The sequence below is a fragment of the Pezoporus occidentalis genome, unplaced genomic scaffold (genome assembly GCF_034315485.1).
Source record: "Pezoporus occidentalis ecotype Australia unplaced genomic scaffold, CSIRO_AGI_Poc_V1 ctg21, whole genome shotgun sequence".
NCBI lineage: Eukaryota > Metazoa > Chordata > Aves > Psittaciformes > Psittacidae > Pezoporus > Pezoporus occidentalis.
The window spans coordinates 3,430,599-3,451,135 of NW_026913964.1; the positions used below are offsets into that span (position 1 = coordinate 3,430,599).

A 20,537-nucleotide genomic window follows, 5' to 3' on the forward strand; every position below is an offset into this window, starting at 1 on the left:
AGTCCTTAACTGCAGACAATAAAGAAAGGAAATGCTCTTTTAAACAAGTCTGCATCAACAAACTTGCAAGAGAAACATTCTGTTCCACTCATTCTTGGCTTGATTTAAAGCAAACAAAAGAAAGCCCTTTGGCTATTATAGGGGAATCAGCTGCTGGTCATACCCTTCCAGGTTTTACATTCACACCACTCTAAGCCATGTGACAAAGGAGGGGGGGAAAAATAATTATTGGAGTTACATAGCCCAAATTTATTGAATATTTGCTCAAACACATTTTGTATAGAACTGTTCAGCTCACTTGGTTTTGGTGCTCCCAGAAAATATCATTAACAGATGCACTGAGCTGTAGTCACCAGTTAGGAATTGTGATGTACAAAAATGTTAAGCATGGGGTGGCAACCTCCTTCTGGCCAGATCTGTGTCTTGAATTTGACTAGGCACCTTCCTTTCAAAAGATCCAATTTCTGTAAGTTGCTGCATTACGTTAGTTAGAAGAGCCTTTTACATTTTGGTCTTTTTAAAACAGAAAACACTTCAAGTATTTGGATTTGAAGTTTTCAATACTTGAAACATTTAGTCCAGAGTGTTTGCAATAGGGTCTCTACTTTGTCATACGGTCTATCTTCCAAATATTCCACAACATTTAGTCTTCAGTTTTGGCTTCCATTTCCTCAGCATCATCATCCCCATCCACTTCAGCATTTTCCCTCTCCAGTCTTTCTAACTGCCTTGCAAGCTCAGTCTCGTCTGTGTCAGTAACCACCTTAGGCTGAAAAAAACAAAAATAAACCAGAACACATGGTAAACTGTCATAAAGAAAACTTCATATATATTTGCAGACTCTCATTCCACATAAGGAGCAAGAGATAAAATATATACTAAAGTCACACAATAAAACCAGAAAATGAGGTAATTTTTTTTTTTTTTGCCATTTGTTTAAAGAACACAAAGTTCAGGTTTTTTTAAAACTTTTTTGCTAAAATTTTGCCTAGCAGTACTGGTCTTGCTCTACTTTAAAAATGCTAAAAAATAACACTTTAGAATGAAAAGTGTTCTTACCTCCATCTGCACATTAAAGACTCCTCTCTTCTCCTCAATTTTTTCTTTAATTACAGCCATGGCTTGATTCAGAACAGACAGTCCTTCGGTTCTCTCCAGTGTTGTAGTAGTCATCACATAACGAGGAGGGGCTATCAGATTAATCTATCACATTGTACAGATTTGAGGGAGAGGAATTAAAAAGCAAATTCAGTAATAAAACCAGAGAAAAACACCGAAAACAAAGCAAGCAACACTTTTCTGAATGTACAATTCACAGAAGATATAACATTTTCGCATTAGAAAAACCCTTTCTAGAAGCATAAACAATATGGAGTGAAATAGCAGACAAGGAAATCAGTACAGCCTGCCTGATTTACAGTATCAGCATCAGGTATTTCTACATGGTGTGTTTATTTAAACAAATATTGTTAAGTGGAAGGAATATCTACTTTGCAGATCTGTAAAACAGCCTGTAACAATTTTTCAACTGCAACCAGTACTTTTTTTTAAAAAGATGACTGAATAAGGAAACTTTTCCTTTTGTTATAAGAAACCAATACAACAAATAATTTTCAAAGAAGGAAGTTCTTTCAAGTTTTTTTTGAAAACACTTATTCAGTAATACAATCAGTATCCTGAAATTGTTGGGGAAGAAGAATTAGGCCTGGGTACAGTAGCCATTCTACCAATAGTCAAACATATGAGAGTTGTCATGTTTCTTCTTTTCTTACATAATCTTGTACCTGAAAATAAAATCTACTGCTCCCTACCTAAGGCTGCACTAAGGAACAGTAGGTATGCAGAGTGCAAATACTAGGCTTGAATAAATTGAACTAATCCATTGACAAGAGGCTTAGACTAGATGATCTCCAGAGGTCCCTTTCAACCTTAATGATTCTGTGATTCTGAGAACAGAATAAATACAGCTTCTTGAACTTGGGAAGTCACAGCACAGGCACAGGAACAACTGTCAGCACACAGCTGATAGGAAGTACATTACAGACCTGCTAGAGAAGAATCAAGAAGCAAGTACATGGCTTCTCAGCCTCAGCTACGTGATTGTGACAATGGCAACTGCATGCTACTGGTACCCGAAGGCACTGGAAAACAGCTTTTGATTTCACTGCTAAAACAGACACTTACTTTAATGGGCATATTCTCTGTGGAACAGTTCAATCCTGCTCTCAAAGCTTCTTTTACTGCATCTATGCCTTCATAACCATAACAGGCCACCTCAATATCTAGGACAGACGAATACAAATAATAAAACTTAATAAATACATAAAACTAACCATAAAAAGTTACCAAAAGCTCTAGAATCTTTAAAGTTTTTTAACATAAGCTTGGATAAAGCTTTTTGGCATCCAGTGTTTATTCACAACGAGAGCCTCAGTAGCTCCGAAAGCTGAGGAAGGTATTTCACTTTCTTGACTTGTAAGTTGAGGTGAAAAGACTTCATAAATTCTTTAGACACAGTACATTTTACATTGTGCTTGGAAAAGCCAAGATACGGAATTATATGCCTACCTTCACTTACCTCTCACCCAATAAATTCATCTGGAATAATTATGTATTTCACATAGAGAGATGAAGATATAGAAGCAATAAATACCATAAAAAATTAAAGCTCAGGAAAAATGAACCTTGAAACAAGAGCACATCCACAAATTCACATAATTCTGTCAGCAATTAAAACAGAGGCATAGAGTCAGCACTTGAGGAGCACTGGATTTTTATTTTTTTCAAGGTAAATTATATTAATATATAATTAAAAAATTAGTAATTAGTAATGTTAGTTACCTTTTTGTAGATATATTTTTGTAGATGTTTGGAAATTAAAGCACAGGCTAATGCTGGCCATATCTGTAATACCCTGATTAGTTTAGAGACAAAGATTTATTTACACATGTAACAATGGTGCAAGACTAAGCTACCCATAGAATACTGTGTAGACTATTTTCACATGTTCATGGACAAGTGGCTATGACATATGTTGTAGCCATGCTGACAGAAAACAATCATTCTGTTAGGGGATCAACAAATTTAAGACGTTGAATAATGAAAAAGAGTATTGCGGATGCAGTAGTAACTACAAACATTTAAATTCACTGTGTGCCAGTGCAAGATGATAGACCGTATTATATATCAGGACAACTACTTTGTCTACCAAAGAATCTGCAGTTAAGGGAGAAAAAAAAAAAAGTCAAACCACCTTGCACTTTGGGACAGAACACAGATGGACATTTTGCAAGCGATCCTTGATTAAGTTGTCTTAATTCAGAGCAGTTTCCCTCAAATATCAGCATTACAAACCACTACGTGGTTTGACTTGAGGATCAATATGTGTTCAAGTAACATCTGGAAAAAACTCACCAGCTCGGATTTTGACTGCTTGAGGTGTGAGACGTCTGTTAATATTGTCAATCAATACACGTCTCTCTTCCTCTGTCAGATCCAGGCTATCCAGGATTGCAGGGTCTCTGAGGCAAGCAAAGCAACGTTACAGAAGTCATACTGAAGTGGAATGCAACACAACATTAATTTTTGGTACTATTTCTATAATAGAGGCATTTAACAAAGCAGATAAGTAGTTTACTCAATCTGTTCCTGGAAGAAGAGGCCTGAAAGATTTATTTTTTTTAATCAAGAGGAATGACTTCTGTCTATATACAATACACAGAATGAGACAAATACCTACTTGCCTTGTATTTATGTTCCCTCCAATGTGAAGATAAACCTCTATCACATGAAAAAGAATCCATTATGAATCTGAGGTTTTTGAATTATTTCAGCATTTCATTCAAATGCAAGATTTTTGCCATTCTGCAAAATTACCTGCTGGATCACAGACACTTATCTGCTGCCTAAATTCTTGGCTAAAGAAAGGATAAAGGTTTTTTAAATCACAAGGGGTAAATGCCTCTGCTGCTTACCAATATAAATTATCAGCTTGTGTTTGGAGAAGCAGTATCAATTTTCTACTGCTGTATTAATTTTAACCAAAATATATCTGAAACATAACCATAGAGCTCCTCACAAAAACTCTTCTTGTTTTTCAGAGGCAAGAGCTGCAGTTTTCTGAAAAACAATACCAGACCACCTATACTTCTACTAGCAGGCAAACATGAACTAAAATGGCCCAAAAAACAGAGGCAATATTGGGGCTTGGTCTCTGCTGCTAATAAAACACTATCTTTCATGATTTTATATACCAAATATAGATAGCAGAAGGGCCAAAAGTAAGCCAAGAGAACCCAGAAATATGACAGGTTTTACACATCAAAATACAAACCTGCATAGCAGAAGTGTTTTACTGAACATGCAAATTCTGCTTCTTCATTTAAAATCTATTCTGTTAGATCTTTGAGTTACTTTCATGAGCATTATATATATAGCTTGTGTATAGGAGCATGAGAACAAATAAAAGTAGCAGTCCGCTGTCAGAAATCTTAAGGCATTACTGGTGGAAACATGTTTGTGCTCAAACCTGAATGGCAGATGAGCAACAAATGTCATGTGTGTTCAGGAATTTTTTTCAAGTTAGAGAGAAGCTTAAACAGCCAGTGTAACTACAGTTTTTGTTCTTCTATTATGCAGGTGTTTAACTAAGTATTTAGCAGTTACAGAATGATCAGGAATTCCTTCTGCAGCTGTGTCCAGATTTGCCCTTTACCAGTAAATTTGCTATCATTAGAAAATTATTATTATTCTGTAAAACAGAACACATTCAGTCTAAATGAATGTACATGTTGCCTCTTTCCCAAAACCACAAGGATGGTTTTAAGCCTGTTAAAATGCTATCAAGTGCCCTGCTTCTTGAAGTCCTGAGAAAGTGTAAAATTTTACTACTGCCATCTAGTGTTCAACTCGCATTCATCACTCAGGTTTACGTGCCATAAAAAAGAGTGAAAAAATGTATTTTTGGATCACCAATTTCGCAATAGATTCATAGAATATCAGGTTGGAAGGGACCTCAAGGATCATCTGCTCCAACCTTTCTTGGCAAACATGACCTAGACTAGATCTCCCAGCACACTAGGAATCTTTAGAGGGAAACCAAATGGGTTAATTCTGAAAGCAACCTAAAATATCAGGCTCCATAAAAAAACCCAAACAAGCCATATATCTCAGTGCTTATTCCATTAGCATCATAATTTCATACTAATAATAATGTGTCTATAATTCCATTTCTAAATTCATGATCCCATTCTTTAAGTTTGGAAGCGTAGAGAAGTAACAAGCCAGCTTGTCACATTTAAAAAAGAAAAACTCTTCCTGTGCAGTGGAAGAGTGACAGTCAGCTTGAGTAGAAATATCTTCAGACACAGGAAGATATTTTTGTTGGTCTTTGCTTGGGACTAAGAATAGCCAAATTTTGACAGACAACCAAGTTCAGTGCTGCTTCTTCTAGAAATGCCACAGGCTCACCTGTAGCAATCAAAATGGCTCCAGTATTTGTAATCACATTTCTTTTATGCTTAAAATATATTATTCACCAATGCCTCAGTGTTTCACCACAACACATTCATTTACTGCTTTTAAAAAACTTGACATGCAAAGTGGCAGACTCAAAGACTAATACAACCAAGTCAACTTTCAGCCTTCTTTCTCAAGAGCACTGGGAACTTGAAGAAAGCAGTAAGACAGAAAATCTACACTGGAAGACTGATGTCATGATTTACTAGGTCACTTGACCACTACATTTTACATACTGACTCCAGAAAAAAACCCAACCACAACCCAAACAAAAAACCAAACCCCAAACAACAACACAAAAACAAACCCCAAAAGCAAAAGATGGATCTATTGCAAGAAGTATTTGCTTGCAATTTGAAATAAGCCCCCAGAAGTAGAAAAGATATTCTTACGAGACTGCATGCTTGAATGCATCATAAGCACCATATCCTGGTCTTTTGTACTTGTCATCAAATACCCAGGCAGTTCTCTGGAATAAACTCTCAAGCTGCTCATCCTTAGTGTATTCTAAGACTTCAGCAACATGGCGAAGGATGCTGTAAACCTGGAACACAAAAGGAGTGTTAAAAAAACCAAAACAAATACCAAAGCCAGGCAAAGATTTAGAATAAAAAGTAGTATTTAAATGATAAGACTTCTGCTTGGAAGTGTAAGCTAGTAGTAAGGGTGGCAGTCAATACTTTAAGCTACCTGCATGACTTTTCACTAAAAGATGTCCCACTATGCTAAACCAGCATATACTTTGGATTTCTGATCATTTCAATACATCCCTTTACATCACAAATTTTCAACTAATGTCTCACTTGATCTATTCATTAATGAAGCAGCAGTTTACCAGAGCACTCATGGAGAGATGAGCTGGTTAAATACATTTGCATGAGTAAATGAAAATGAGAGCATGCCAAACACATGAGAACAATACTTTTATTTTCATCTTATCTTACATCTGTGCATTTTGGTTGCTCAGGAAAGAAGCTGGAAATACACAGTGCCTGAATATAGCAAAGCAACTTACAGTCTTTGATTTTGTGAATTTGTCTTCACATTTGATTGCCTCCTCTGGAGAAACTCTTCTTTTTGACAAGTCGATATAACCTATTGGGGAAAACCATTTTAAAAGTGTCAGGTATTGTGCAAATGAAGTTTAACTGCTTCAAGAAAAACGCGTTAAAGGACAAACACTCTGGCTCAGGATTTGCCCTTGCCTACATTATCTCTTTATGCTGCTACAGAAGGTAACAAAATGAAGCCTTAATTTGATCAAATTACGATCCAAATTAGGATATTAAGTTCACTGAACCATCTCTCAGCAAATTTGCAAAGGCCTCCACCTACTTCTCACAAACTACAAGCGCCCACAAAGACTCAATAAAAGACTACTATATGAATTCCAGATGTGATTTTCTGTTAATATAAGAACTAGATTAATTTGTAAGAATTCTTCTTTCACTAGAGATGCTGGGAAACTTCTTTCACTTCAGATCTATCTGAAAAAAGTTTCTTGTCTTTCTTTGCTCTTCTCTTTGTTTTTTTTTTTTTAACCTGTCATCACTTAATCTCAGAGTTAACTGCAGTTTCTGAAGTATTCTAGAAAAGCATATCATTTGAGAAACATCATACCAACAGTCAGGTTTCTAGGAGATGTTCTCAGTGTTCATTTTTATTATTTCTTTGTATCTGGTTATAGATTTTAAAGACTGCATGGAAAAGCATTAGCAAAATCCAACAAGTTCTAAATAGAAAATATATTTAAGAAACCTTTAAGAGCAAAAGATTCAAATGTTCAGAAGACAGACAATGACAAAGTTGCCTGTGCAATCTCAACTTGTAACCTATACAATTCATGTGGTACAATTACATACATGTCATCTATGCATTTATAGCCAAGATTAAAGACTTCTGAATGAATAGGATGGACTGTGAAAATTAAATGTTCACCATTTAGATTTTCATCTCTGTATCAGATAATCCCTCTCTTCAGTTAAGACTTAGAAAATCTACGTAGATATTACAAAAAATTCCACTTCAGTACGGTTTGTTGATCAAACATTGAGCTGATGAGGACCCACGTAGGCAAATCTTTATTGATACAACTGACCTTCATTAAACCAATTACCAATGGATACAGAGAAATGAAAGAATGATCAGATGGCACAACGATGATTCATTTTGCTTAAGCACCTTAAAAAGCAGAATCCCTCACAAAACCAAAGAACACCTAAGCTGCCTAGTTTACCTGCACTTTTCTCTATGAATTCAATTTTGATCCTGCCCAAATACCCCCAAATACCTTTCTCTTTGTCAACTCTTATGACCACGACACATTCATTCCTCCCGATGCGGATGAGTTTGTTTATGGAACGAATACGCCTTCTGGAAAGCTCACTAAGAAGGATCATGCCCTCAATGTTGTTGTACTCCAGCAGGCTGACATAGGCTCCCATTTCAGCAATGGACCGAACATTGACCATCACTACATCTTCCACCTCTGGAAATTTATGCTGGTAGAATCTACAGCTTAGTCCTGGCATTCTGGAATTTGAGAAGAAACAAAGATTTTATTTCACAGTACATCACTGCCTTCTCCTACAAACATGGTAAAAAAATCAGCAAGGACTGTTACGGACAGAGAGGAACATTGGCACAAAAAATTGCAAATTACAATAAGGCTTGTGCAATTCAAACTTCAGTTTTAATAGAAATTAATCATAGAATGTTTTGGGTTGGAAAGGACCTTAAGATTATCCAGTTCCAAATCCCCTGCCATGGGTAGGGATGCCTCACACTACACCATGCTGTCCAAGGCCCTGTCCAACCTGGCCTTGAACACTGCCAGGGACAGAGCATTTACCACTTCTTTGGGCAACCTGTTCCAGTGCCTTACCACCCTCACAGTAAGAAGCTGCTCTCTTATATCAAACTTGAACTTCCCCTGTTTAAACCCATTACCCCTTGTCCTATTGCTACAGTCCCTAACGAAGAGTCCCTCTCTGGCATTAGGCACCCTTCAGATACTGGAAGGCTGCTATGAGGTCTCCATGCAGCCTTCCCTTCTCCAGGCTGAGCAGCCCCAACTTCCTCAGCCTGTCTTCATACGGGAGGTGCTCCAGTCCCCTGATCATCCTCATGTCCCTCCTCTGTGCTTGTTCCAACAGTTCCATGTCCTTTTTATGTTCAGGACACCAGAACTGTACACAGTACTCCAGGTGAGGTCTCACGAGAGCAGAGTAGAGGGGCAGGATCATCTCCTTCAACCTGCTGGTCATGCTCCTTTTGATGCACCCCAGGATACGGTTGATTTCTGGGCTGTGAGCACACACCGAAGCTGGCTCATGTTCAGCTTCCTGTCAACCAACATCCCTAAGTCCTCCTTACAGGGCTGCTTTGAGTAACTTCTCCACCCAACCTGTAGCTGTGCCAGGGATGGACACAACCCAGATGCAGGACCTTGCACTTTGCTTTACTGAACTTCATAAACAATAAATTAACTAGTATTTTAGTATTACTATGAACATTTGGTAAGATGCTAATTTTTTGCATTGAAAGTAGAGCTTGCTACCCAGACTTTATTATTGATTTCAACTGTTGTACTACCTACACATAACACACTGTAGCGCAGATGCTTCAAGTGGCGAAAAGGTCACATGGCACATCTTGCATTCATTAAATTCATGAGGCTGTGCACAATTTTAAATCAGATTCTAACAACAAGAGAATATGGGAGAGAAGAAGCCTGCAGTGCTCCCAAAGGTATTTGTTAGCCGTGGGTGTCCCATGCATGGGAAGGTGTCCCTGCCCATGGCAGGGGTTTGCAACTAGATAATCTTAAGGTCCCTTCCAACCCAAACCATTGATAAGAGAGCATGCAAGAGGCTGAAAAAATAAAGAGGCAGAGTGAAGCTTCTGTAGTAGCGAGAAGGAGCAGACTCTATACTCAAGATGACTTTCTAAATTCAACACAGGATTTTTAGAACAATCCTGCAAGACCTGCTCCAGAGGCTACCTGTCAGCAAAGAAGCAAAGGCAATAATCAGAACAGAAGACAGACCTGGCCTGAAATGTCCTAAGCACTGAAAAATAAAAAAGCGCCCCCAACATATTGCCAGTCAGGAAGAAAAAAAACACACCTGAAAACCAAAACAGGATTAATTCATATATATTTTAAAAGTACAAAACAGATGCTTCATAATCACACAGTGATAGGAAGAAATGCTTAAATGGCTTCATTTTCCTGATCTACATACTCATCACTGCTAACCAGGTTAGACTGATTCCTTTTGTGTGTGCCTACAAGTTCCCTACAGGAGTCTCAGATGCCAGGTCAAATGTGTCACTCCTTCAGCAGACTTTTTTATGCACCAGCTCGAAGTTTTATTCTTGCTCTTTACAGCAGGGCTAACGCTTTCTAGCTATAAAAGAACTGAAAAAGACAGTGAGATGGTAATGCCAAGTGCTATGTACATAATTCAAAAGACTGTGTCCATCCTTATTTCCATTCTTAACTTTCAGAAAAGAGTAATACAAGCTGGTAAAATCTTATAAAAAGTCTTCTAAGTTTCATGGAACTTGAAGCTGAACAAAGAACTCCTAAGGTTAAAAATAAGAACTTTTACTGTTAAACGTTTTTTCTAGTCTACTTCAGGCAGTTCAGTTCAATCCTATAGGTCTACTTATGAGATACATAATAAAGATATACGGCAAAGCAACAAACCCCAGCGACAAGCGGCAAGAATGGACAACCACCGTTCCTTACACACAGCATTTTACTCCTCTCTCCACAGACACAGCTTTTTAATCTTTCTGTGGAAGACTCTCGGGAGCAACACACGGTGCCCACAGCGCCATACTGGAAATCCTCTTTTCAAGCCACTAAAACGCCTCGGCAAAGGTTTAGATCCCCGCTGCTGCAATGGTCTCTGCGGAAACTGACGAACATGGAGGAACTTCTGACCAGCGACTCATGCTCCCGGCCGCTGGGACGCCGCTGACACAGGCAATGTCCAGCCACGACTACAGAGAGGCGCTCCGGTCCCCAGGGCAGCCCACAGTCGCTGGCGGGCGGGAACAGCCCACCTCTACCACAGTGAGAGAGCCCCCACCCTCCCGGGAGAGCGGTCACGCCAGCTGGAAAGCTCGCAGCTGCGGCACCGGTGCCTCCCGCCCCGCCAGGGCCCAAGCGCTCGGGCCCAGCCCCGCGCCGCGCCGGGCTCCCCTGCCCGCGGCGGCGGTCCCTGCCGGAAGGTGAGGCTAAGCGAGATGAGGCGAGGCCCGGCCCGGCCCCAGTGCGCGGCGGGAGCGCAGCCACTACCTGGCAACGGTCGAGGGGTCCCGCTCTGCGCTCGCGGCCGGGGTTCTCGCGCTGGTCCCGCTCCTGCCTCAGCGTGCACCTGGCCACTGCCACCACCGCTGCGCAAGCGTCGGCCCACCCTGCTCCGCGCCGCCGCACGCGATAGGCCAGCGCTGCTTCCCCCCTGCCACCATAGAGTCTCAAACCTGAGGCAGAAGGCCGCCCTGTGCTAGAGCGCCTCCCAAGGACCGGGAAGAGCAAGCGCAGGCGAGCAGAGCCGGAGACCTCCGGGCGCCACCGATAGGCCCGGGAGCCAATGGCGCCTCTTCCGGCCCACCCCCGGGGGCACGTGACCTGCGGGGACTCGCGGGCGGGGCGAGGAGGAGCTGCGCGGCACGCGGGTGCTCCGTGTGCCAGGGCACCGCCTCCCGCGGGGGCGGAGCCAGCGCTGGCGCGTCACGTGGCGGCGGCGGCGGCGACAGCGGTGACACCGGGAGCGGGCCCCGCAGTCCTGCGCTGCCACCATGTCGGGCAAGGACCGCATCGAGATCTTCCCCTCCAGGATGTGAGTGTCCGCCGGGAGCGCGGGCTCAGGGGCGAGCGGGGTGAGGGGTCCCGGTGCGGTTCCCCGGGCACAGCCGCAGGAACGGGTCAGCGTCGCGGTGCGACTGCTCGGGGCGGCCCTGAGGGGCATCTTGTCCCAGCTGCGGCCCAGCGCTGGGAATGGCCTCGCTGGGTGCTGGTCTGTCGTCGCCGCCCCGAGGGGGGTCTCCCTCCCTCTGCCTGGGCGTTGCGCAAAGGCCGCAGGTGGGTGTGCTCGGTCAGCCGTCAGAGCGCCGTGGCAGGGCACAGTGGTAGGACGCAAGCAGCTTCCAGTGGTGGTGGTGTCGGGGTTATTTGAAATTATGCAATTGCAAACCCCTTTATTTTTAAAGAAGAATTTGTGTGATTGTATAAGGAAAAAAATGCGCAAATCGAACCATAGCTTTCTATTAGACAATACTGCTGTACATAAAGCTGGCCATAAATTGTTAGAAGAAGGAAGTAAAATGTGTAATGTTCAGTGGACAGAGAAGTAATTTTCCACATCCTGACAGCCAACTATTTGTCATGAAGTCAGATGTCTCCTCACAAGGCTTCAAGGCCACCAAATTTGGAATGAACACAAACAAGTGAAACCGACCTACCTGTAAAATTGCTGTTTTAATGCTATTCAGTTTCTTTTCAGAACCCTCCCGGACAGAAAGACTTTGCCTTAAGGCACATCTTCTTGCATAAAACTGGGTTGATGCCTGCATTTAGCCTTCATAAAAAGGTGCCTTGCAGGACAGAAATCACTGAATGTAAAATAATAATTATTTCCCCGTGTATGCGCTCAGGACATACGAAATAAGAGTTTATGTGGAAAGATTAACACATTACATGGTAAAGGGTCTGCTTGGAAATTTAGTTCAGAAATAAATCACATACACATACTCATCTGATCTGACTCCTGCTCTTTTGGTAGTGCTTTTTCCATTCAGTTTACATGTCCAAGGAGGAAGCAGATCACTTTTAAAAGGTATCTGGTTTTCTGGGATGATATGTCATTGTGGCAAGAACATGGTGATGTACAAAGGCTTAATATTTACAAGCTTTGTTTCAGATGAGGTAGTAGACCAATAGCGTGGCTGATGTTTTGATAGGAATGTAAGTTAGGATGATAAAATAAGGACGGCCTGCCTCTGTAACAGTTATTTCTTTTTAACTGACAGGACAGAATTTCACAAAATTCTTGTTTTATGTTGTTTGGGTTTTTTTGTTTTTTTGTTTTTTTTTTTTTTTTTTTTTTTGTTGTTGTTGTTGTTTTTTGTTGTTTGTTTTTTTTAAATCTTAATAAATTGGCATGCAGGCATGGGCCTATTCTGTGCTGGATGTCAGCAATTACAGAAGCTGCTCAGTGTCCTTAACAGAAAACAAGACTTTGTTCAATGCACTCTCAGAGCCTGTGAAATCTTGCTTGAACTAGAAAGTCAGCCAGTCTCTGGCAGGTGGTGAAAAGAGTGAACAAGTTACTTCAAGGTGGTGACAGAGACCTGCCTGTTGTGGAGGCAAAGCTGCCTTTTTACTCTTGACTTTGTGGTGTTTTTTTTAATGGCAAACCTTTAGAAAGTATTTGTGCTTTTTAAAGTGTTTGGTAGATACTAATGGAGCTATTCTCATCACATGCTAATAAATGTGGAAAGTAATGGCTTCCACTGTGTAGGTAGAATCTTAATTATATTTACCTTTTCAGGGCCAGAGAGGAAGCTTATAGGGCTTCTCTTCACATAGAGGTGACTTGAGTATTGTCCTTCGTGTGCAGTGGCTGTATGCACAAAGGGATAGCTTAAGTTTGAGCAGCTTGTGCCTCTTGTTTAGTTCCTGCTATTCTACTTAACTTAAAACAAAAACATTCTTCAAATTAAAATACACTCCACAGCAGAGAGGGAAGCATGGTTTGGATCCTTCTTCAGATCCTAATTCTGTAGAAGAAACCTGTAAGTATGCTATTGGAAGTAGAGGGTATACAACAGTACAGCTAACTTACTAATAACCTTTTCAACTGATGCTACTTCTGATGGTCTTAAATAGCTTGTACATCTCCTGTGTGGCACATGAAGCTATGGAATCATTGTGCTTTCTGACTTTCTTTAAATCAGAATGTACGGCTGCTGTATCAAGTTGCACTGTGAAATCAGAACACAGCATCAATAGCTGTGATCCCATAGATGAAGAATTTGCTGTGTTTTCTGATTTTGAGTAGATGACATAGCAGTAAAAGAGCTTAAAAGCAACACCACTGTCACACTGACTGTGGGTATTTGAATTTCTGGTACTTGTAAGTCATAAAAAAATGAGAACTGTTCTCCTGTTGTGGAAGCACTGAAAAATGACGTCAATTTTCCATGATCTTTGATGGAGTCTAATTTTCATTGCTGATGGAGATAAATACAATAAAGTCCCGATTTTAGATGGGAATATAAAATTCTATCCTGAAGTGGCCATCCTGTTTTTACTGCATTGATATTTCTTGGTTGCTTCATAATTTTACCTATATCCATGTGAGCAAACTTTGCAGAAGTTTTTTCCTAATCCCTTCAGGTGATGCAGGACATTTTTATTTATTCTTGTTTAACAGGGCTCAGACCATCATGAAAGCTCGTTTGAAAGGAGCTCAGACTGGTCGTAATCTCTTGAAGAAAAAATCTGATGCTTTGACACTTCGATTTAGGCAGATCCTTAAGAAAATTATTGAGGTAGGTAAATGAGAATTTTCCTGTTTGACTCAATTTATTTGGAACCTGTCTGTTCTGTCACTTGTGCATTCCTGTTCTACTAACAGGAATTTCTTACTCAAATTTCTTATTCTTCTTTATGCTGTTAATTATTTATCCTCGTGAAGGAATGGTGATTTGCCTTGTATTTGCTGCCCTTTTTTTTTTCTTAGACTAAGATGCTGATGGGTGAGGTGATGAGAGAAGCTGCCTTTTCACTTGCTGAGGCAAAGTTTACAGCAGGAGATTTCAGGTGAGGATTGCTGATCTTGTAGATGTCCAACCCATGGGAAAATTCTTAAATTCACTTTAAAAAGAAACAGGGTAGAACAGGATGAACTGAATTATGTTAGGTAAAGGTTGGAGATGTCACTGCAGGAGAGGTAACTTACATGATGAAAATGTGTACTCCATTTGGAAGCTAAACAAAGTAGAAAGAATAACAGAATTTACTTACAAATCTTTGAGGTATTGCTTTTTGCAGCTTGGAATCTAAAATGTAGGGAAACAACGATGTATAGCAGAGTATTGAACTATTTATTATTTTGATTTTTCTTGTGAATTTGAGGGCTGGATGTAATGATGCGTGTTATTTTCTCCCAGTAAGTCATAAAGTAATTTTACTCATTGTTCTAACCTCCTCTTCATTGCCCTCTTGTCTCACTAGGCCTATTGAGGGCTGTATCTGAGAGGGGAAACAAATATTTTTCTTGCGGGAGGGTGTTTTTAAATTGTATTTTAATAAATCACAGTTCTAACTACAGTGTTTGTGTAATTCATTCAAGTGTGTGAAGATCTTGTGGAATAAAGTTGGGTAAGTGTTAATGATTCAGCTGATGGTACTACTGGTTAATGGGGAAGAATTAAGTGATCAGACACAGCTGTAACCTGTGTGCTACTGGAGAAAAGTCTTTTTGCCCTTTCACTTGAATGTGGTGCTGTTTCCTGTCCTAACCAGTCACAGTGTTTAGCCGTAAACAATAGTCAGATTCCACCCTGTAAGCAAACTGTGCTTTAGTAGATTTGGCTACAGTGACCTGTTCTTGGAAGATCTTAACAATACTTTAGAATTCTTCATGATGAATTGTTGTAGAAGCTTAAGTTTGTTAATATGTTAATAGTTAGTGGATAATCAAAGTCATATATGTTCTGACAGAACAAGTACATACAAACTCAAAAGAACAAAATGTTGTGGCCTTGGTCTGCATTAAAGCCTTGAAATTCCTCCACTTTTATCAGGGAAGAAGTCTCACAGGTGAATTAGACTCAATGTTATTAAAATATTTTAAAGTAATTTGCCAGAAAACTGGCTAATTTTTAGTTATGTTTTGTATACTTTATGTTTTTTACATCTACAAACATTGCTGGAAACCTATTTCATTCAAAGCTTCTGTGTTAGCTTCAAAGTCTGTGCAATGAATTGCATAGAGAACTTTGCTGAGGACAATTTCCAGATGTTTACAGCTATTTGATAACTACTTCATGTTGTATATAGTGATGACTTAATGAACCATTTTCCTGATTAAGATACATTTTTTCTTCCTTACAGTACCACTGTGATCCAAAATGTGAACAAAGCTCAAGCCAAGATCAGAGCTAAAAAAGACAATGTAGCAGGTGACTTTTCCAGACAATGAGTATTTTGGCTCTTAAGGGAATTGTGGGAGGAGACTGTGAAATATGCAGGAATGTATCCAATCACTGTCTCCTTTCTTTCTTATAATCATCTAACAGGGAACACCTGTAATTTGCTGTTTTTTTTTTTTCACATAAAGGATATAACTTTTTTGTTTCCCTCATAAAATTAAACGAGTGTGTAAGCTCAGTCCAATTCCTCAGTCTTCAGACAAAGCATGATTTCCATAAAGCTTTAAAGAAAAATAGATCAGGAGATTAAGAATCTAAAAATCAAAAATAAGTTTCAGGAAATTAAATATCAATAATGGAGAAGAAAACAAGAAAGCTAAATCAGGATCGAATGCTTGAAATATTCCTTAAGCATAGGGAATACGTTTCTAAAGAGAAACATAAAATTAAACACTGAATAAACCTGAATGCTTCTCTGAATTTTTCATGTACTGATATCACAGATATCTAGACACAATTATGAAGTTCCATCTTAAGATGTCAGAACCAGCATGCCTTTATCATTCCAAGCTATATAGGAAGATTTTGGAAAAGATTCTGTGCTTACATAATGCATTAGAAGCAAATCAGGTAAAAGTGAGTTGCACTTAATAAATCTGTAAGACTTTCATGTCTCTTACACACATTCTTGTTTACTTTTGTCAGGTGTAACCCTGCCAGTTTTTGAACACTACCAGGAAGGAGGAGATAGTAAGTACAAAACAGGTGTTTTCTATCTTACATGTACTTTTGCTAACACAAAAATACTTGTCATGTCCTCCTGGTAAGTCAGTTTACATCATAGGCATAGGTGTACTTACTTCTGCTTACTGATACTTTGCTCTGTTCCTGTGACATGGAGGGATTATTAAGACTAAATGAGTGAGTTTTTCAGGTGAGGAGAAGGCTCGTCTTGAACTAGCAGGTTTTGAGACTGGTAGGTCTTACTGTAGATACGCACAAGAGTGATCTGTAGTAACGTAAACCACTATAAAGACAATTTATTAATGGACAAGGGCTTTAGCTCATCACACTTGCTGAGCTGTCTGTATCACTGCAGTTCATAAGTTACTAATTTTTATCTAGTAAGAAAATGTAGTAACAATAGTAACAAATATTATTTGATATTTTGCTATTTGATTTTTTTTTTCCCTCAGGCTATGAATTGACTGGCTTGGCCAGAGGTGGAGAACAGCTGGCTAAGCTGAAGAGGAATTATGCCAAAGCTGTGGAGCTGCTTGTGGAACTGGCCTCCTTACAGGTTGGTGGGAGTTAAAAAAAAGGAAGGGGATTATTGGTTTCTCACTGTTCCGAAATGGAAGTAGTCTCAGTACTTTGAACTGTACTATACTCCTTTAGACTTAATGCTGTACTAAGAAACTTTTAGGGAGTTGGTATTTGTAACTCCTCATATGTGCAGTATTCAGTGTGCTCCTTACATAAGTAGAAAAAAATTCTGCTTCTATCAAAAATTGAGTCTGTATGTAAAGCTACATTACAGACTCGGCTTTGGCTTTCAAGCGCTACTTTGGTTTGTGTATAGAATTGATGGAAATGCGGAATTTGTCTTGTCTTCCATCAGACATCCTTCCTTACTTTGGATGATGCCATTAAAATAACAAACAGACGCGTGAATGCAATTGAACACGGTGAGTATTTTCCCTTTTGGGATGTGTAGTATTTCTCTGCCTCCATGCAAGATGAGGAACAGGGTGATGGAAGTACCTCTTGTTTTGACTGCTTTCTTGTTTGTAGGATTTCTAACCAGTTCGAAATCTCTTCAGAAAGCATTAGAATGAAGCATATTGCAAATAAGAACAAAAATGAAAAGCCTGGTAGAATGGACTGGAGTACATATTGATAAATGAATATGCAAATATGAGAAAGTAATCTTGTGGAGTCTTTGCTCATGACTTACTTGGTCAAGTCTGTTGTACAGAAACGAAAGAAAGGATGCTTTTATATGTTCAGATGTTCTAAGAGCTAGCATAATAGCTTTTAAACCTGTAATGATGGTGTCCAGTGAAGAGCTAGTAACTCTCTTGATTGGTTTTGGATGGTATCGCAGACTGGGCATTGAGAGAAAGCTTGGGAATCTCTTCAGATTTGTGTTAGAGGAAATGGAACAGTCCTAATGTCAGTATTCTGGTATTTTTCTTTCATCTGAATTCCTTATTTATTCTTGTTTGTAAATTTGTTTTTTGCAAGTTTGTTTTTTGCAAGTTTTTAAATACAGCCCATGTACAGTATTGATGTGATTCCTTTTGCTGCAGTATTCAGGGTGCTTCGATTATTTCAAGTTCCTGAGTTGTCGACAGGTCATATTTAACATATGACCTGTATGCATACATATTTGCACATATGCAATAACTTACTTCAGTACATGAATCTGAACTGCCCTTTTCAGCCCTGTTTTCCATAGACTTGTTCCCTTGACGGTGCAGGCCTTATCTGCAGCTTATCACTCTGCAAATTTAACTGTAGAAGAGGTTTCCTCTGCAGCCTTCAAGATAACTTTGGTAGTGCTGATAACAGCTTTCTCCTTTCAAAAAGTGATTCTGACACACAGCTCACCCAGTTAGGTGCTAAAGCTTTGTTTTATGTCTTACCTCTTCCCTCATGATCGTGTTACCTTTGAGTATTTGTTTTCACAATGGCTTTTTTAAACCAAGATAATTCTGTGAGTAAAAGCACTACATTGAGCAGAAGTTTCTGAAAGAATGTGATAGAACATAATTTTAATTCAAATATTGGCCATCTCTTGCAGGAGGTGTTTTTTTTTGTTTGTTTTATTTGGGTGTTTTTTTTTTTTTTTAACACTTCCATGGGGAATAAGGACCTTACAAGCCATCAGGGATTAGTGCTTAGTGATTCCATTGCATCGTTCAAAAGAACATGCTATCGGAGATTCCGTGATGTTCAAAGTCCTAGTTTACTCCTGGGCTTACTGAAGAAAACAATTGTGTACTTGTCCATAATGAAAGAGCATGCTTTTCCATGAAAGACATGTAAATTTCCTCTAGCCAAAAGAATTACTAGATCGATTTTCAACAACCATCTGTGCCTTGCATTAGGTAACTTCCTGGCTAATGTAACAGCAGTCAAAAACTTCCGTGCTTATATTTTTTTAGTGATTATTCCCAGGATCGAGCGTACTCTTTCTTATATCATCACAGAGCTGGATGAACGAGAACGAGAGGAATTCTACAGGTAAATGTCCAAACCAAGACAAGACTGGCCTGTTTCTCAAATAGACCATTCCTCAGAAGGGACTTATGAGAACTATTAACCTGGCAGTAAACACTGTTAACCATGACCTGGTTCTTCCTGCACATTGAGTTTCCATAGCTGGGAACTTGGAGACACGTGATTACTTGTCTGAAGTTTACAGATGAATCCCTACCACTAGGTTGTACACAGCTGTCATAGCATTTTTTTTCAGAGGGAATGCTGATATAGTATACTGAGCTGAGGTGTTCTGCTTTAAGGACACCTCTGCCATAGAGGTGAGTGTTTTGGGCTGCTTGAAGCAAAAATGTCAAACCTGGAATGAAATAAAGGAGAATTAACTTCATTAAAGACAAGCAGAACAATATAATGCAGTGTTTAAGCTCAAGAATATAATTTATAGTTTGGATGAAATTTTTCAATGGCAGCAGCTGGAGATAAAAGCCTTTTGCCGTTTGTTACAGGACTTTGGGGTTCCTAGGGAACATCTCCAGGCAGCTTTATCATATGCAAGTTGCATGGCATCCTTGCTGCTAGCCTGTTTTATGAAAACATGTTTGTTTCACAGATAAACCACATTCCTCTTCACAGGTTGAAGAAGATCCAGGAAAAGAAAAAAGTATTGAAAGAAAAATCTGAGAGAGAACGGGCGCTGCGAAGGGCTGATGGTGGGGAGCATGAACCAGCCAATCTGTTAGTAGAAGAGAAGGATGAGGACCTTCTGTTTGAGTAACCCAGCACAGTTGTTGGATATGGAACAGGGGACCCAGAGTAAAGAATGTCCAATTGAAATATAATTCAGGACATGTTGCCTCAATGATACTTATGTGGCTTCTCAGTTGGTGTATAAGTCTTGAGTTGACTGGATTGTGGATTTCTCCTGGGAGATTAGAAATCTGGGAACTTAACTGCAGCATAAGAGGAAAAGGAGAGATGAGGTGCTTTACTATCAGGAAAGCTGCCTATTATGTGCTCAACCTGTTCCTTCACTTAGTAGGAACGACTGTACATAGCTGTGTTTTTTGCAGGATGGCTCTGGATTTGTCTAATCAAGATTCCTCTTTAATTATTACTCCCCTTCCTAGTGCATGCTAGGAAGACATTTAAGGAGGGAGATGCATGTAATGTTCTTTACTGCAGAACTATTAATGTTCATGTTGATTAAAGCAGGTATTGGCACGCTTAAGTCAAACATCAGTAAAGACAATGCTAGTTTTCTACCCTGTTGACAAAATCCACAGTCCTCTCTGACTTTTGTTGCACGATTGTTACCATTGACCTAAAATCTAAAAATCTTGGTCTTAATTAGAGGCTCTGCCAACTTGTGTATTGTCTGTACTAGAAACAAGTAAAAATTTTAAATGTTAAATAGCTGGTGTCTGGCTCAAACTGCTGGAAGATGGTGGTCTTAAAAGCTTGTCATGTTGACTTCAAAATAAAACCTTCACTTCATCCCCTACCCCCAGTTTAGAATTTGCACCAGGCCCATCTTTCAGCCTGTGTCCACATTCACTTCTCCTTGGTTATTAACCTAAAGTAATAAAGGTTAAGTGGCTCCTTTCTACCACAGACACACAGAAACT

The 20,537-nt window shown here is 39.6% G+C and overlaps 2 protein-coding genes across 3 annotated transcripts; one reads left to right on the top strand and one right to left on the bottom strand.

Moving 5' to 3' along the window:
• Positions 1–225: 225 nt before the first annotated feature.
• On the bottom strand, positions 226–10,969 carry EIF2S1 (eukaryotic translation initiation factor 2 subunit alpha). The gene is made up of 8 exons (XM_062619292.1): positions 10,826–10,969; positions 7,808–8,049; positions 6,533–6,612; positions 5,910–6,061; positions 3,415–3,521; positions 2,185–2,282; positions 1,060–1,203; positions 226–769 (listed from the first exon to the last, which is right to left on the bottom strand). The coding sequence occupies exons 2-8, from the start codon at positions 8,046–8,048 to the stop codon at positions 644–646; spliced, it is 948 nt and encodes a 315-aa protein (XP_062475276.1). The 5' UTR covers position 8,049; positions 10,826–10,969; the 3' UTR covers positions 226–643.
• Positions 10,970–11,242: 273 nt separating this feature from the next.
• On the top strand, positions 11,243–20,413 carry ATP6V1D (ATPase H+ transporting V1 subunit D). 2 transcript variants are annotated; one of them, XM_062619252.1, is made up of 9 exons: positions 11,243–11,369; positions 13,965–14,082; positions 14,274–14,353; positions 15,650–15,717; positions 16,393–16,437; positions 16,884–16,987; positions 17,309–17,375; positions 18,858–18,936; positions 19,546–20,413. In XM_062619252.1, the coding sequence occupies exons 1-9, from the start codon at positions 11,329–11,331 to the stop codon at positions 19,685–19,687; spliced, it is 744 nt and encodes a 247-aa protein (XP_062475236.1). In that variant the 5' UTR covers positions 11,243–11,328; the 3' UTR covers positions 19,688–20,413. The 2 variants fall into 2 exon arrangements, with proteins under 2 accessions (XP_062475236.1, XP_062475237.1); XM_062619253.1 differs by lacking the exon at positions 11,243–11,369 and adding an exon at positions 12,696–12,865.
• Positions 20,414–20,537: the final 124 nt, after the last annotated feature.

Bases quoted from the DNA above. Each gene is read 5' to 3' on its own strand.
- EIF2S1 (XM_062619292.1), bottom strand. From the start codon at position 8,048: ATGCCAGGACTAAGCTGTAGATTCTACCAGCATAAATTTCCAGAGGTG. The intron at 6,613-7,807 runs GTATTTGGGGGT...TTTCCCCAATAG, and splicing joins AAGAGTTGACAAAGAGAAAG to GTTATATCGACTTGTCAAAA. The intron at 2,283-3,414 runs GTGAGTTTTTTC...CGTCTGTCCTAG, and splicing joins AGCAGTCAAAATCCGAGCTG to ATATTGAGGTGGCCTGTTAT.
- ATP6V1D (XM_062619252.1), top strand. From the start codon at position 11,329: ATGTCGGGCAAGGACCGCATCGAGATCTTCCCCTCCAGGAT. The intron at 14,354-15,649 runs GTGAGGATTGCT...TCTTCCTTACAG, and splicing joins TTTACAGCAGGAGATTTCAG to TACCACTGTGATCCAAAATG. The intron at 18,937-19,545 runs GTAAATGTCCAA...TCCTCTTCACAG, and splicing joins GAACGAGAGGAATTCTACAG to GTTGAAGAAGATCCAGGAAA.